We start from the raw sequence: 17232 nt of genomic DNA, 5'->3' as shown, positions 1-17232 counted from the left end.
TAATATTTATTTTTCAGTTTTCGGCGGAGACAACATCTTTGTATGTGGTGCTGAGGATCGAACCCGGGCCGCACGCATGCCAGGCGAGCGCGCTACCGCTTGAGCCACAACCCCAGCCCAGATCAGCATATTCTTAAACCTAGCACACAGACATCCACTGAGCCTATGCCGTGTATCAAGGCTGTCTTAGGCACTGGAGATACATATATTTTCTTGGTTCTAAGACAAAATGATTTCAGACCCACCAGAATGACTCAATGACGCTTTTCTGAAAGAAAAATAAATCATCCCAAAAGTTCCCCTCTCAAGATACTCCAATTTAAGCATATTACACACGCAAAATTAAGACCCAACTAAGAAATTTCTTTATGAAAAACTGCTCCCCTGCTCTTATGAATTTTTAAAGGATACAGGTAACGGAATCGGGAACCTGGGCTCAGGATCCAGCTCTGCCACCTACAGTCAAGTTATGAACACCTTTCCTGGTCCTTGCTACCTTTATCTATAAAATGAAGATTACACTGACTCCTTCGCTGGGTTGTAGTGAGGATCAAATAAGATGGTGTGACAACAAAAGATGTATTTGAGCTGGGAACAGTGGTAATCCCAGTGACTAGGGAGACCGAGGCAAGAGGATCACAAGTTGAAAGCCAGCCTCAGCAACTTAGTGAAACCCTGTCTCAAATAAATAAAAAATGGGCTGGGGATGTGGCTCAGTGGTTAAGTGCCCTGGTACCACAAAAGAAAAAGAAATGTATCTGAGAACATTTCACTGATAAATCAAATTCCCACTTTGAAGTGATAACTGATATAGAAGTAAGAGGTATTCTAAGTCTGCCCAGCTGTAGCAGAAGCTGAACACCCAGAGCAAACTAGAGACCCCAGAGGAACATGCCTTAGCATCAAGGACTAAGCTAGTCCTGAGTGCAAGTGCTGCACACTCCCTGCCAATTAAGCTTAAAAACAAGCTTTAACATGATCAAACTGATAGCACGTAAATTACTGCCCATCTTTTTAAAGGAGGACTATAAAATCCAAATGCAAAAAAAACAAAAAACAAAAGACAAAAAAACAATGCTTAGCACCCAATACAACATTACTAGGTAATATTCAAACACAGGCATATGTAACACATAACCACGAGAAAGAGATGATGAAATCAAATCAACATTTAAGAACCTAAAACAGTTATTATAGTCTCAACACGCTGAAGGATTAAAAGGAAACATTATAAGGTGAAGAGAATGAAAAAATATACAAAAGAGCTGTTCCAGAAATGAAACACACGTTATCTGAAATGAAAATTACATTGGATAAGCTTAGATACCACAAAAAAAAAATCAGAAAGCTTAAAGACACAGCAACAGAAACACCCAAACTGAAGAGGAGAGAAGGCTGGGGAGGGCAGACTGTTGCTTCTGGCGGCGAGGGAGCAAGCCGCTTGCCCTCACTGCAGGAAATGAGAAGATGGAGAACATATGGGAAACATCTGCTTTCAGACAATGGACAAAGGCAACCCAAGACTGATTCCTGAGGGATGTGCAGCAGGTCAGCCCACATTCCCTGACCTCCCACCTGGCGTCTTCTGGACCTTATGGCATGGATGGGAACCCTAGCAAGGCACAGCAGTCCTGCCCAGTCCAAGAGATTGGAGATAAGGATTTAGGGAGTTGGGGCAGCTCTCCATAACCACAACTGTATCCTCAATTGACCTTTCTTTCTTTTTTAAGAAAAGGTCTAAGGTGCCCAGGCTGGCCTCAAACTCGCTATCCTTCCATCTCAGCCTCCCCAGTGGCTGAGACTGGCTTTCAACAGACAAAAGCATAGTCCAGGCAGCAAACAGTGCTGGACCCAATATGTGTGGATAAGCTGTGACTCAAATACTGTTTGCTGATGCGACTCCATATGAAGCACCCAACATAAACACAACACATGTTAAAACAAACACATCTACCATACGATCCAACAATTCCACTCCTAGGCATTTCCCCAAGAACATAAAAACATGTCCACATGCAAAAATATCTGTTATGTGAATGTTCACAGCAGTATTGTTTACAACGAAAAAAATGAAAATACCCAAATAACCATCAGCTGGTGACTGGGGAAACAAAAGTAACACACCCATACAAGGGGCTGCTATTCAGCCATAAAAGGCAATGAAGTACTGACGGACTCAAGCACAGCACAAACTTTGAAAACATCATGCTGCGTGAAAGGGGCGGACACAAAAGGCCACGTGCTTCTGATTCTATTTATATGAAACAGCAACAATCAGAAAAGGCAAATCTAGGGCTAGGGATGCAGCTAGGTGGTAAAGTGCTTGCCTAGCAAGTACAAGGCCCTGGGGTCAATCCCCAGTACTCCCCCAACCCACTCCCAAGAAAGGAAAAAGCAAATCTAAAGGAGCGAAAGTATATTAAGTGCTGGAAGAGGGTAAGTGTGGAATGAGTGCTAATGGGTTCAAGGGATTTGGGGGGAGGGCGATGGAAATATACTAAAATTTAACTGTGGTGATAGTACTAAAAATCTTAGAATTGAATATTCCCAACAGGCAAATTCTTTGCATGTGATTATACTTTAATAAAGCTGTTAATAGCAGGGTAAAAGGGGGACTATGATAGGTTAGTAGACAGTACACAAGGAACAGAATAACCAAGTGCAATATTTAGTCCTGGATTACATTCTGGTTTAGGCAAACCAGATTAGATACAATGCAAATGTACTGACATGAAAAGCTGAAGACTGTTAAAAGAGCAGATTATAAAATAGCAAATACAATAAAGCAGTATAGCTGCTATGGAAGTATGGTGGTTTCTACAAAATTAAAAATATGATCTAGCAATGCCACTTCTGGGTATATATACAGAGGAATGAAAAGCAGGGTCTCAAATATATCTGTACACTCATGTTCACTGCACCATTACAACAAAAAATGGAAGCAACCCATATGTTTACGCACAGAAAAGGAATAAATTAGTAGTGGTGTACATATGATGGATTATTATACAGCTTTAAAAAGGAAGGAAATTCTGACACCATCACATGGATAAACCTTACGGACATCATGCTCACTGAAATAAGCCAGACACAAGACCAACATGACATGCCACCAGTTATCCGAGGTTCCCAGAGTAGTTCAATTCATAGAGACAGAAAGTAGAAAGGGGGCTGAGGGAGGGTGGGGGGATTGTTGTTTAATGGGTACAGAATTTCACTTTTACTAGACAGAAAGCTCTCAAGTTTCAGTTACACAACAATGTGACTATTTAATAGTAGGGACTTACAAAAATAGTTAAGATGGCAAAATTTATGCTATTATGTTATTTTACAATAAACAATTTTAAACCAGCATATACGGGATGATTTCATGTTGACAAAAAAAAATCATAAATGTATATATGCAAGCATTTTAAAAATCTGAAAAGTTGGGCAAGGTGGTCCATGCCTACAATCCCAAAAATTAGGGGGACTGAAGCCAGAGGACTGCAAGTTCAAGGACAGCCTCAGCAATTCAGTAAGACTCTGTCTCAAAATAAAAAATAAATGGGCTGTGGATGTAGTTCAGTGGTAAAGCACCCATGGGTTTAATCCCCAGTACCAAAAAGCAAAAATAAAAAAGCCTGAAAAGATGTATACAAGAGTAGTGTGTTAAGAGCAGTGGTCCTGCTGGGCACAGTGGCTCAGCAGCTCAGGAAGGTGAGGCAGGTGGATCAGGGGTTCAAACCAGCCTCAGCAAGTTACCAAGGCCCTAAGCAGCTTAGCCTAACCCCTACTGCAAAAAAAAAAAAAAAAAAAAAAAGGTGGTGATCCCTGGGCGAGGTTGTACCAGTAGTGGAGAGTGTGCCCAGGGCTCTGGGTTCCACCCCAGCACTGAAAGGGGAAAAAACGAGTCGGGATCCTTGAGGTTAAGGTATATATGAATTCTTCTGTTTTTGTTGTTGTTTTTGCAATGCTAGGCATTAGTATCCTACCAAGGAGCAACGTTCCCTGCCTGTTACGTATTATTTTTCTTAGCTTTGCTGAGCTATACATTCTGACATTTTTACCATGAACATACACTGCTTTTGTAATAAAGGTTAAGTTTCAAAAATGATCAAGACAATCCAATACTGGCAAGGGTATGATTTCTGAAACGTATGTAAAATGCTCACTATGGTACCCAACCCACTTTAGGTATCCAAAAGAGTGCAGGTCTTCCAGCTGGGGTTGCAACCCAGCAGTAGAGCGCTTGCCTAGTATGTGCAAGGCTCTGGGTTCGATCCTCAGCACCATAAAAAAAAATAAATAAATAAAGGTATTTTGTCCAACAACTAAAAAAAAAATATTAAAAACATGTTAAAAAGAGTGCAGCTCTTACCAGTCTAGTAAGACAGTGACAAACTGCACCAGTGACAGTGATGTGTGCCCTCCTACAGCACAGGTCAGCTACTTCAGAAGAGAGGAAACACAGCAAGAGCAGCCCCCAGGGGCAGACAGAGTCCTAAAGAGGGAAGTGTGTAATAGGGGAGGAGCGCGGCCTGAGAGGGCAGACCAGCGGCATGGCCAGGGGGAGGGCAGCCCTGCAAGACTTGGCTGGAGCATGACTGTGCTGAACTGGCTGTGAGCCAAGAGGCCCTGTCATCAGCTGCAGTGCTCTTGGTGTGTGCCCCTTAAAACAAAGCCCTGAGTAAGTCCTGGAACCTGCAGGAGCTGGTCTTTCAGTGACCACATCAGATAGCAGAGCAGGGAAGGGTCAGAGTCCCCAGGCTCTCACTAAACACACCGTTTCCAAGGGGGCCTCTTTGAGCTGGGGAGTGAAAGCCTGGACAGGTGGAAACTGCTCAGGCTTCCACACTGGGAGGTCTTGAGGAGACAGAAGAACAGCCTGTTTATTAAAGGCTAAGGAAATCTGACCATGAAATTCTTTTCTGGAAAGGAGTTTTATCTGTGAACTCAGGTTTTAACTTATTAAAAAAAAAAAAAAATCATGTAAAACTTCAAACATCTATAAAAAACAGAGCAGCAGATGAAGTCCTAAGAGGGACCAGGCACTGGGCCTGCCTGGTTTCACCTCCTCCCCTCCTCTTCCATGTGAATCGCCAATTCTTCTTTTGTAAGGAGGGGTAACTCATGCTCCCAGAAAAAGACACTTGTTGGGGCTGGGATTGTGGCTCAGCGGTAGAGCGCTCGCCTAGCATGGGTGGGACCCGGGTTCGATCCTCAGCACCATATAAAAAAATAAAGGCATTGTGTTGTGTCCATCTACACCTAAAAAATATTTTTAAAAAAACTATTTAAAAAGAAAAAGACTTGTGAGCAAAGACAGTCCTCCCTCCCCCCCCCACCCCCGAATAAGGGCATTATGAGGAACGTATGAGATAAAGAAAAACAAAGACAAGATGAGCAGTAACTATCCTGTTTAGCAGTTTCACGCCACTAACTCAGGAGGATTATTATTAAACCCCATGAGCTTCAGGACTTCCTGCTAGTTTCAGAGACTACAACCCTGGTCTCTCCAGACAGGCCCAACAGTGGCCCACCACCCTGCCTTTGTGCACGAGATGGCTCCTGTCTAAAACGCTGCACTCCATTCCCACACCACTCAATTATCATAGCCCATTTGCCACCCCCCCATGCCAGCATGAGTTCTGGCTGATCAAAGAAGCATTCTCATCCCCTGGGCCCACAGATCCACTCATGGGTGTGCCCAATCACTACAGTGCTGTCACACTGAAGGCCCCAGATCCCAGAGCGGGAGCTCTTGAGCAAGCATTTGGGAACATGGATCTCTAGTGAAGAACCCTGGGGATAAATCAGAAAGGCACAGCTGGAACACGATATATCCAAGTGAAAACAGAAACCCCAACTAACATCTGACCTCCTCAATGTTCTGTCCATAACTAGAAAATGCAAGGGCACTGGACCTCAGAAGGAAGGGCACACCAGCAAGACTGGTGAGGTGCAGATCACCAATGTGCCAGAGAAAGGGGTCCAGTGAAGGCAAGTGGCCAATGCATACTGCACACGGGCCCTTGGGTGGGCCTGGAGGCTGACTCAACTGAACCCCAAGTGAGCTAAAGCTCTTCCATCCTTCCCTGCTCACCATGCAGACTGCTAACTCCCTTCCCCTGCCGACTGCACCAGAGCACGGCCAGTGCTGATCAGGCACACCTCTTTTTATTAAACTGGGATTGGACTCAGGGGTGCTCTATCTCTGAGCTATACCCCCAGTCCCTTTATATTTTGAGATAGGGGGCTGAGGATGTGGCTCAAGCGGTAGCGTGCTCGCCTGGCATGCGTGCGGACCGGGTTTGATCCTCAGCACCACGTACAAAGATGTTGTGTTCGCCAAGAATTAAAAAAATATATTAAAAAACTCTCTAAAAAAAAAAATATTTTGAGATAGGGTCTAAGTTGCTTAGGTTGCCTTAAACTTGAGATCCTCCTGCCTTGGCCTCCCAAACTGCTATGTTTCTGGAAATATAGGTGGATATCATCACCCCTCACTGATACTTTTTCTTTCTTCCCCAGGGAAATGATAAAAGAACTTCTATGGCCACTAACAGAATCAAGTTTCTGAGCCTACAAAGACGAAAAACTGACCTGTGACTTAAGGACTATACCATGGTACCATCATTTGGGGTTTTTCTAGGAATGTAGCCAGGTTCTGCCCAGGAAATAGCCCCTTAAGAACTGACCACTAGTGGGCTGGGGCTGGGGCTCAGTGGTAGAGCACTCACTAACATGGTCAAGGCCCTGGGTTCAATCCTCAGCACCACATAAAAAATAATAAAGGTATTGTGTCCGACTACAACTTAAAAAAAAAAAAAAAAATTGACCACTAGCCAAGCGTGATGGTGCACGCCTATAATCTCAGTGACTCAGGAGGCTGAGGCAGGAAGATCTGTTTTAGTTCAGGTACAGCGAGCCAATTCAGTCATTTAAGGAAATTCTTGTTTTTTTGACAAGAGGCACCATGGTAAGTCCTAAAGTCACAGGTCCTTTTTCATCTTTGAAGGTTCACAAGTTCAAGGCCAGTCTCAGCAATTAAGCAAGGCTCTTAACGTGAGACCCTGACTCAAAATAAATAAAAAGGGCTAGGGATATCCTATCTCTGACCCTGCACAGAACTCAATTCAAAGTGGACCAAGGGCCCGAGAATTAGACCAGAGACACTGCACCCAAAAGAAGAAAATGTAGGTCTAACTCTCCATCATGTCTGCTTAGGAACCAACTTCCTCAACAAAACTCCTAAAGCACAAGAAATCAAAAAATGTAGCTGGGTACAGTGGTGCATGCCTGTAATCCCAGAGGCTCAGGAGCCTGAGGCAGGAGGATTATGAGTTCAAAGCCAGCCTCAGCAAAAGAGAGGTGCTAAGCCACTCAGTGAGACTGTCTCTAAATATAAAATAGGGCTGAGGATGTGGCTCAGTACTTGGGCGCTCTTGACTTCAATCCCTGTTTACCCCACCACCACCAAAAAAAAAAAGAAATCAAAATATGTTATGGTATCAAACTAAAAAGCTTCACAGCAAAGGAAACAATCAAAAAAACAGAGAGCATCTTCAGAATAGGAGAAAATCTTTGCCATTTGCCACTTCAGATACAGCATTCATCTCCAAGATATATAAAGAAATCAAAAAACACCCAACCCCCCCCCAAAAAAAATAAATAATCCAATAAACAAATGGGCAAAGAAATTGAACAAGCATTTCACAAAAGAAAAATGATGATCCATAAATATATTAAAAACATTTTTAATGTTCAACATCTTGCAATGAGAGAAATACAAATTAAAACTACACTGAGATTTCATCTCCAGGCAGAATGGCAAATATCAAGAATACAAGCAACAATAAATATTAGCGAGGATGTGGGGAAAAAGGTACACTCATATACTGCTGGTGGGACTGCAAACTGGTGCAACTATTCTGGGAAGTAGTATGGAGATTCCTCAGAAAACTTGGAATTTGGTCCAGTTATCCCATTCTTCAGTATATACCCAAAGGACTTCAAATCAGCATACTACAGTGATACAGCCACATCAATGTTTATAGCAGCTCCATTCACAGTAGCTGAGCTGGGGTTGTAGCTCAGTAGTAGAGCACTTGCCCAGCATATATGAGGCACTGGGTTCAATCCTCAGCACCACATGTAAATCAATAAAGGTACAGAACCCCTCAACAAAAATGAAAGAATAGAAGTGCGGTATATACACATACAACTGATTATTACTCAGCCATAAAAATGAATGACTTTGATTTTTGATGGTAAATGGATGGAGCTGGAGACTCCCATGCTAAGTGAAATAAGCCAATCCCAAAAAACCAAAGGCCAAAATATTCTGATATAACATGCATTAAGGAGGGGCTAGAAGCTCATTGGATTAGACAAAGGGGAATGCAGGGAAAGGAGTGGGAATAGAACAGTAGAATGAATGGGACACGACTTTCCTACATTTGTATATGAGTACACACCAATGTAACTCCACATCATGTACAACCACAGGAATGGGATCCCAATTAGAGTAAGTTACACTCAATGTATGTATGTCAAAATACACACCGCTGTCATGTATATGTAAAAAGACCAAATGAAATGAAAATTTTTTTTTTAAATGACAATGCCTTATTTAAAAACAAGGTGGGGCGCTGGGGATGTGGCTCAGTGGTAAAGCGCTCTGGGTTCAAATCCCTAACCCATGACCACTAGATCAACAATATTCAGCATAAGGCAGGTACTGTCTACTTTAAGTGGGGGACAGACTAGCTTAATGATAGGGTACTTGCCTAGTATGCATGAAGCCCTGGGTTCCATCCCCAGCACCCCAAGTCTACAACAACAACAACAAAAAGCCAACAACAACAAAACCCCCACAAGCACAGGAAGGAGTTACCATACACAGATATAAAAATTTCCCTACACTGGGCTGGGGTGTCACTCAATGGCAAAGTAATTGGCTAGTATGTGTGAAGCAAAAAACAAAAATTTCTGGGCTGTGGCTCAGTGGTAGAGTACTTCCAAGAAAGAGACACTGGTTCAATCCTTAGCACCACATAAAAAAAAGTATTTTTAAAAAAATGCCGGGTGTGGTGGCACACGCCTATAATCCCAGCGGCTCTGGAGGATCATGGGTTCAAAGCCAGCCTCAGCAACTGCAAGGCACTAAGCAACTCAGTGAGACCCTGTCTCTAAATAAAATTCAAAACAGGACTGGGGATGTAGCTCAGTGGTCAAGTGCCTCTGAGTTCAATCCCCAGTACACCGTCCCCCGAAAAAAGTCAGGTCTTAACAAAATACCCCAAGAATTTCCTTAAATGATCGAAGTGGCTCACTGCACCTAAACTATAAAACAATGTGGTTTATGCCAAACATCTGTCTTCTTCTTGGGAGACTGGAATTATGTCACATACTAGGCAAAAGGTGCCCAACTTGGGCACTGCATCTCTGCAGTTACCAATTCCTTCAGGCACATGTGACATTTTCATTGCTGGGGGTAGTATGTGCCTGTGCCCCTCTTGCACAGACTCCTCCAGACTCCACTGTACCTCCTTGCTACATCACAGTAATGATCTTGAACTTGAGGACAACTACGTGAATGTGGGGGTGGTCTTGGGACCCTAACACTAAAGAATACTACACATCTAAACAGTTTGACAGTTCTCTTCGTTCTCAGAGATGGGGTTTCTCTATGTTGCCCTGGCTGACCTCGAACTACTGGGCTCAAACAATCCTCCTGCCTCAGCCTCTCAAATGGCTGGAACTACAGGTCTCCACCAATACCCCACTTAGTAATTATTTTTGATAAGTGCTACTGAAGACAATAATGTTATTTCAATTACCCTCAAACATGATAATCTTTGATCTCAGGAGGTATAACAGTTAAAAAATAAATAAATAAAATCAGTATCAACAGTCAGCAAGCAGAACAAAGAGTTATCTGGATCAATAAACTTGGGAGAGAACAAAGTCAAAGTGGCTAAGTAAAAAGTTCCACATAAATGAGAACTTCAGATTCTCTTCGAAAAAGCAGACCAGATTTCCTGAAAGAACCAGAGCAAGCAGGGTGAAGAGGTACACCCCTTTAGTACCAGAGTTTTAGGAGACTGAGGCAGGAGGATCACAAATTCAAAATCAGCCTCAACAATTTATAATAAAACCCTGTCTCAAAATAATAAAAAGGGCTAAGGATGTAGCTCAGTGGTTAAGCACTCTTGGGTTCAATTCCCAGTACCAGGGGAAAAAAATAAAAAGAACCAGAGTAGACTATCAGAGGTCCTCTACCAGAAGGAATCTGTTAACCAGGGGAACAACAGGAAAGATTGTTTTAGATACAGAATCCTATATGGATGCCTTTTAGAATTATACCAACCACCTTCCATAAGTCATACTCAAAAATTAGACTTCTAAACTACTAATCATCTTTTTCATTAGAAGACCAAATATAATTAACTGTCAACCAGAGCATCTAGTTAGATTTGCCATTTCCACACTGGTGACTTCATGCAAGTAACCAGGCTGAGATTTTTTAAAAGTTCAAAAATAACTTCTAGACCACTATCATTGCTTTCAAGAAAGGTAAGTGTAAGACAGGTGTTATATAAGAGATAAAGCCAGCCCATTCCTATTTTTGTAGTGTAAGTCACTATTTCCATTTCCCAGTGACAAAGCAAACCTTGAGCACATCCTGCATATCTTCTGGGGCGTCTCTGTCATCTGCTTAAAGCCATTCCTCTTCATCTATGCTGAACTTCACCTAGGCCTCCTCCATGTTGTACTGTGAGATGCATTTCCCTCCTGATGGACAAATCACCCCTCATACTGAGAGGACTGAGGTGTACATTTGGACAGTGGGGCGGGGGGGGGGGGGGGGGCAATGACAGGAGGGGAGAAGTACAGAAGTGGAGACTCAACAGTAGGAAAGTTCTTAATGGAAGACAACTCTAAAGGGCTTTCTTACCCTGAGTGACTCCAAAACACAGTATAGCTATTATACATTGCAAAAGGTATCAGGTTCATGACTGCCAAACACTGCCAGCAGCAGTAGCCAAAGGCAGAGCCAAACCATCAAACTGATTTCTGGGAGGTCTTTCAGTGGCACCTCTAGCAAACTACTTTTACAACTCATTTCCAAATATATGAGTAATTTGCATTTTCAGTGTCACTTTTCTTTACAGGTAGCTTTCCACATGCTCTCACAGGCTGAAATGTTATGACTGTAATGCTTATGACCCCAGATGCCTTGAAGGGGAAGGAAGCAAACACTAGGCTTGGTGGTAGGCTTCAAACAAACATACAGATGAGAGGTGGGGCTAAATACAGTGAAGACACTGAAGCCGCACTGCTTGCTATGTGATCTTCAGTGATTTACTTAAAATTTCCAAGCTTCAGTCTCCCCATCTGTAACATGATTAAAATAGCTACTTACTTCATGGACTCTGACAGATTCCTAGTTTAACTGAGACGATGCACGGAAGTGCTCAGTCTAACACACAGTCAATGCTCTTAAGGGTTAGGGATGTAGTGGAGTGAGCTCAGTGGTAGAGTGCCTAGCATAGCAAAGCCCTGGGTTCCAACCCCACCCCCCCACAGTAAATGCTGCCAGGTACAATGCTGCATGCATGTAATCAATCCCAGGGACTCGGGAGGCTAATGCAGGAGAGTCACAGGTTCAAGGGCTAGCCTGGGCAACTTACTCTGTCTCAAAATACAAAACAAAAAAGGATGGGAGGGCTGGGGTTGGGGCTCAGCAGCAGAGCACTCGCCTAGCACTTATGAGGTGCTGGGTTTGATCCTCAGCACCACACAGAAATTAATAAAGGTATTTAAGAAAAAAAAAAAAAAGATGGGGATGTAGCTCAGTGATCAAATGCACCTGGGTTCAATCCCAGGTTGGGGGGGAGGGTTGTTCTAACATGGTTTGTTACTATTTTTTAATCTACCCCGAGGATTTGGCATTAGCATCCCCATTTTACAAAGAAACCATGGCATAGGTGGTCCCAGGATCAGAATCCTGCATTGCCCACCTCTGGAGCTCAAGTTCTCCTACCACTTCTCAGCCAACAGGATCAACACTAGGCTTGGTGAATCAAAAGTTCTAGGTCTATCTCAAGAAACAAAAATTCTAGATCTTCAAATAGCACATCTGAGATGAAGGGAACCTCTGTCATACAACAAGAGGAAAAAAAATGATTTTGAAGCTATAGTAAGGGCCTGCACCAGGGCTCTGTAAACAGACCAGAAGAGTTAAGGAGATGGTTAGAGGACAAAAATCAGCAAAAATGACCCCCCAGTTTGAGATTCTGGATAGAATAGCAAGTTAAAGAATTGGAGGATTGACAACATGGCCACATGAGCAGCTATTCAAGATTCCAGGCAATATATAGAGTGTCTTTGTCACTTTAAGTCTGGGCATCCTGGCATCTGACAACCATCTCTTGGGGAGAGACATTATATGTATTAGAATGCAAGCAAAATTGACACTTTGTTCTCCTGCCATTCACAATAATCAAACACACTGCATTTCAGAGGCAGGAAGACAAACCTCAAAGACACCCAGCAACCTGAGAAAAACTAAACAAACAGATGAGCACCCTGTTTCACTCCAGACCCACAAATAAATCACAACTTGAATATTTTATCTAAGTTATAAAGGTTTGCAGACAAGGCTTTTGTGAATAAGACAAACTGAGAAAAGCTTTTCTACCACAAACATACTAATACAAGCTTGGTACTCTAGGTAACATTGCACTTTTCCCCCCACACACACTTGAGTATCAATTCTGCTTTTTATTTGGCAAGACCTGACTCCTTCCAACCATTTTATAAGTACATTTATTTTCCTTTCTACATGCTCTTGTGTGAGCTGTCTTTTCATAGGAGCATACTGAAAGCTGAAAAGAACTGCAATAACTTTCATTTTGCATGCCCACACTTATCTGGAGGCCATACATGTGCTGAGAGCAGGCTGTGTCCTGCTCTCAGCTACTCCATGATGAGAACAGCAGTTTTCAGACTGTGCCTAACCCTGAGTGACTCCATTTTATTAAGCAGTAGTTTGCCAGAGCTACTCCATTTTGAGTATAAGCGCTGAGATATAGAATGACTCTATACCTTGTTTGTACAAGAAACCACCACCATCTGCCTAGCACAACCATAGGTACAAACTGATGATAAATTGTGCTTTAAAATTGACCACCTGTGAACTTATCAAATTAAATCAGAAACACATGGATGCTAGGCACTTCAAACTCTCAACAGAAAAACCCAGGCCCATGAAGTTAACAAACATACCAGAATAATGAATGAAGCAACCTTCTCACCAGAGACCCATAAAGGGAGAAGCATTCCAGACCTGGACACAGCAACACCCTGACCCCAACACCTGGTCACTTGCTTCAAGCTTTGCCTAGGAAAATCACCACAGTGACCAACCTTCAGTTAACATGGTTCCCCTGCCCCTGATAATGACCCACCATCCACTTCAAGCTGACATTCTGCAAATGTCATTCCAGACCCTCCACCTTGATAACTAAGAAAGTGGCTGTTAGAAAACCTCATCTGGGGCTGGGGATGTGGTTCAGTGGTACAACAATGCCTACATTGCATGCACAAGACCCTGGGCTGATCCCCAGCACCATACATACACAACAAAAACTTTAATCCGAGTGGCTTAAAAGGCTAAGACAGGAGGATCCCAAGCTCAAAGCCACTGCAGCAACTTAGTGGGGCCCTAAGCAACTTAGCAAGACCCTGTAATCCCTTGTGCCAAAATAACAATAAAAAACCTTTATGTGACCACCTACGACTGACTCCCCTGCCTTTGTATCCAGGTCTTTGCCTTTGCTCTCATTTCAGATTCCTAAACCCGTGTGGTCACCTTAACCTTTCTGTATTAAAAAAAAAAAGTACATATATATGATAATTACTAATATATACACACACATGTGTGTATAATTAAGATTGGAATAAAAACATGAGACTGCCTGGCTCATGGTTATCAGGTGACCCGAGTACTCTCAGTGAATTGCAGCTACTGAAAGTGAATTGTTATTCAATAAATTGTGACACTGTGGAAAGACAAACATGTTTGGCCTATGTTAATGGCATAGCTTGCTCAGGACAGAGTATGAACCCCGATGTCACACCTCTGCCACTTAGAAGATGAAGACTTTTCAAAATTGAACTCACTTTCATAAACTGTGGAATACATCTAGCTGGTTAATGGATTACATACTACTCCACTAACAAGGCACTTAAAAGAAGCCCGAGCACATGTGAGCCCCACAAAAACCATGAATCGGTGACTAGCAGGAGTGATAGCTTTCCAACATTCCAACACACTTTTATTTACGTAGCAATATCCTGCAGGACACCCTTGTTTGAGAAACAGAATTAAAGTTTAAGCCTAGCCTATCTCCAGTTGCAAAAGGTTAAAAAAATTTTTTTATTAATTTCTTGTTCTTGCACTAAGATGTGAAATTCTGAACAAGTCTCAAGTCGTGCTCAGCATGTTTCCTCATTTGTACACTCTGCAGTAGTTCAATAACAAAGTAGTACATAACAGTGTATGTTTAAGTGGACAAATCTAAGACGCAGGCATGAGAATACTTGAATTAAACCAAAAGTGAGTGGAGAATAGAGAGATTTTTCTAGGTAGCTATACTTTGCTTTGCAGTATAAAATGACCTAGGAACACTTCCTCCAACAGGAAACAGTTATACAAGAAAAAAATAAGTAAATTCACTTGTACAGTTGTCACAGACCTTCTAGTACAAATAACCTAGCAAAGTATTTTTTCAGACTAACTGCAATTTGATAACTGCTTAACATAAGCCACCTGGGTAAATTAGTTAATATCTAACACTAGCAGAACTCTACTCCTCAAACTAATGGAGTGACAACACAGATCATTATTACACAAACTGTACAATTAGCTTTAAGACATGCTTTCCACATAGGTCTTACTGAAACCAAATAAAACATGTACAGGATAAGTATCCTTTATCCAAAATATTTGAGACCCAAAGTGCTTTGAATTTCAGATGCTTTAGAATTTTAGAGTATTTGCTGCTACATAATGACATATCCTGAGGATGGTACCAAATCTGAACATGAAATTTACTGTTTCATATAGATTTTATGTGCACACCCTCTAAAGGTAATTTTATATCATATTTTTAATAATCTGGCACAAGAAATAAAATTTCCATGGTGTGGAATTTTCCAACTGTGGCATCAGGTCCAAACTTTTAGACTTGGGAACACTTTGAAAATTGGATTTTCAGATTAAGGATGCTCAATCTGTACTTTCCAAGCTTTCAATTCGATAGGACTATATCAATACCAGTAAGCCACAGAGCTTACCATAAAATGAGGGTGTTACACAAGCAATTTTTATTTCAAAGTAACAGTCACAGCACAGCTATCATGTTTTCTGTTTTCTATGACAAATCACCCAATACCATTTAATTTCTGCTCCTCAATGGGTCTCTAAGCAAGATAAAGGAAAGCACTTAACCTCTTTCAGTCTCTATTTCCTGCCCTGTCAAACGGGAACAATATCTGCTCACAGGTGTTACTGTGAAACTAGCAATAACACAGAACCTGAAATGAAGGCAACCCGCCTAGAATCAGGTACTCAGGAAGCAGAGGCAGGAGGATCCCCGTTTGAGGAACAAGACCCCGTCTCACGAATCAAAACTAAAAGAGGACTGGGGTGCAGCTCAACAGTAAAGCTACACCTGGATCCAATCCCCAGCACCAAAAATAAATAGGTAATAAAATATAAAGGGGGTGGGGATGTAGCTCGGTGGTAGAGCCCTTGCTCAGCATGTGCAAGGCCCTTGGGTCCATTCTCGGTTCCGAAAAGCAAAACAACAACAAAAAAAATTGGGAATAGGCGCCTCGTTATTTTCCACACGATTCTCGTTTTTCCACAAGGAGGGCTGGAACGCCCTTCTCGTTCTCCACACGATTCTCACTCGCTAACTCTCTGCAAACGGTTGCAGCTGCAGTCTTCAAACTTGCGAAGGGAAGGCGGCTTCCAAAGCCCCAGCTTCCCGAGGCCCCGAGAATCCATTAACGAGCTACCCCTGCGTGGCACCGGCGCCCGTAGCGTCCTTCGCTCAACACCGAATTCCCCCCCCACACCCAGCCGAACTGCAAGCTCCACGAGCTCCCGCGGCCGGGCCGGGTTAGCACGTCCGTCCTCCCAGCCCACAGGGACCCGGCTTCCCACTCGCACAGCGGCGCCTCAGCCACGCACCCTCCGGACCCGGCTGGGGCTTCAGCGCCCGCCCCGCCCTCGAAAGCCTCAGAGCGAACGGCTGAGGAACTTTCCCCGAGTCCCAGCCTCAGTTTCCCTGGCGTCACGACCGGAGTCCTCCGGCTCCCAAGGATTCGCGAGAGCGGCCCGAAGTGGCGTGGCGCTCTCGGACGTCGCCCACTCACCTGCAAGTGACCTGCTTGGTGCTCATGGTGGCTGGGCTGGGGGGCCGTCGTCGCGCCGCTGCCTCCCGCTGCCGCCTCGGCCTCGGCTCGGCCCATCCTGCGCAGCCGCGTCACGTCGGCGCACTCCGCCCCCGCACGTGCTGCACCTTTGTAGCGCCGGCCGGAAACCTAGCCGCCGTCACAATTGGTTCCGCAACGGGTGTGAAGCCCGGCGGTCCCCCACACCTCGCGGCGCTCCGTGTCCGCTCTTCCAAGCCTCCCGGGCGGATCCTGAAGGCGTCCTAGATCTGCCAGTCGCTTCCAGGACAGTTAGTTCCTAGGATTCTGCTCCTGTCGCCAAGAATAGTCCTTAGTGGCCTCTTGCATCCCCTAAGTCATCTCATCCCCCGCCCCCGCCAGCTCGTGCCTGAGCACTGTATCCCCAAGTGCTGCAGCTGCACCTCATTGGGGCTCCTTAGAAGCCTGGAGCCCGCGTCCACGGGCCCCGCCCGATCTCACCTGCGCGGACGAACACCCCTCGCCCCTCTCCCGACAGCCCTTTGTCAGTCTCTCTCCTCCCCCCGAGTTTCAGTGCCCGATTTCTTTGCTGGAACCCCACTGCACTGCGTCTTCCATTTCCTCTTAGGGGAACCCCCAGAGTTAGCCTCGACCCAACTCCAGCTCCTGCAGATCCCGCTTCTGCGCCCAGTGCATCCCCGTCTCCCCCAAACCCGCTGTCAGGGTCCCAGGAGAAGCCACCTCCGCCCCATCCTGGGCCCGGGCAACCGCCTCACCACGGGTCTCCGAGTCTGTTGTCCA

The 17232-nt window shown here is 44.1% G+C and overlaps 1 protein-coding gene across 1 annotated transcript in view; it reads right to left on the bottom strand.

Moving 5' to 3' along the window:
* The window catches only part of Mkrn2 (makorin ring finger protein 2), a 30653-nt gene extending 14124 nt beyond the window's left edge, over window positions 1-16529 (bottom strand). The window contains exon 1 of the mRNA XM_027931828.2: window positions 16435-16529. Coding sequence (XP_027787629.2) covers window positions 16435-16460 — 26 coding nt within the window. The 5' untranslated portion in view covers window positions 16461-16529. The remainder of the gene's footprint in view (window positions 1-16434) is intronic.
* Between the last annotated feature and the right edge of the window lie 703 nt (window positions 16530-17232).

This window comes from Marmota flaviventris, chromosome 20 (assembly GCF_047511675.1).
Source record: "Marmota flaviventris isolate mMarFla1 chromosome 20, mMarFla1.hap1, whole genome shotgun sequence".
Classification (NCBI taxonomy): domain Eukaryota; kingdom Metazoa; phylum Chordata; class Mammalia; order Rodentia; family Sciuridae; genus Marmota; species Marmota flaviventris.
The sequence above is the reverse complement of the archived record's forward strand: the minus strand, read 5'-3'. Positions and strand labels throughout refer to the sequence as shown.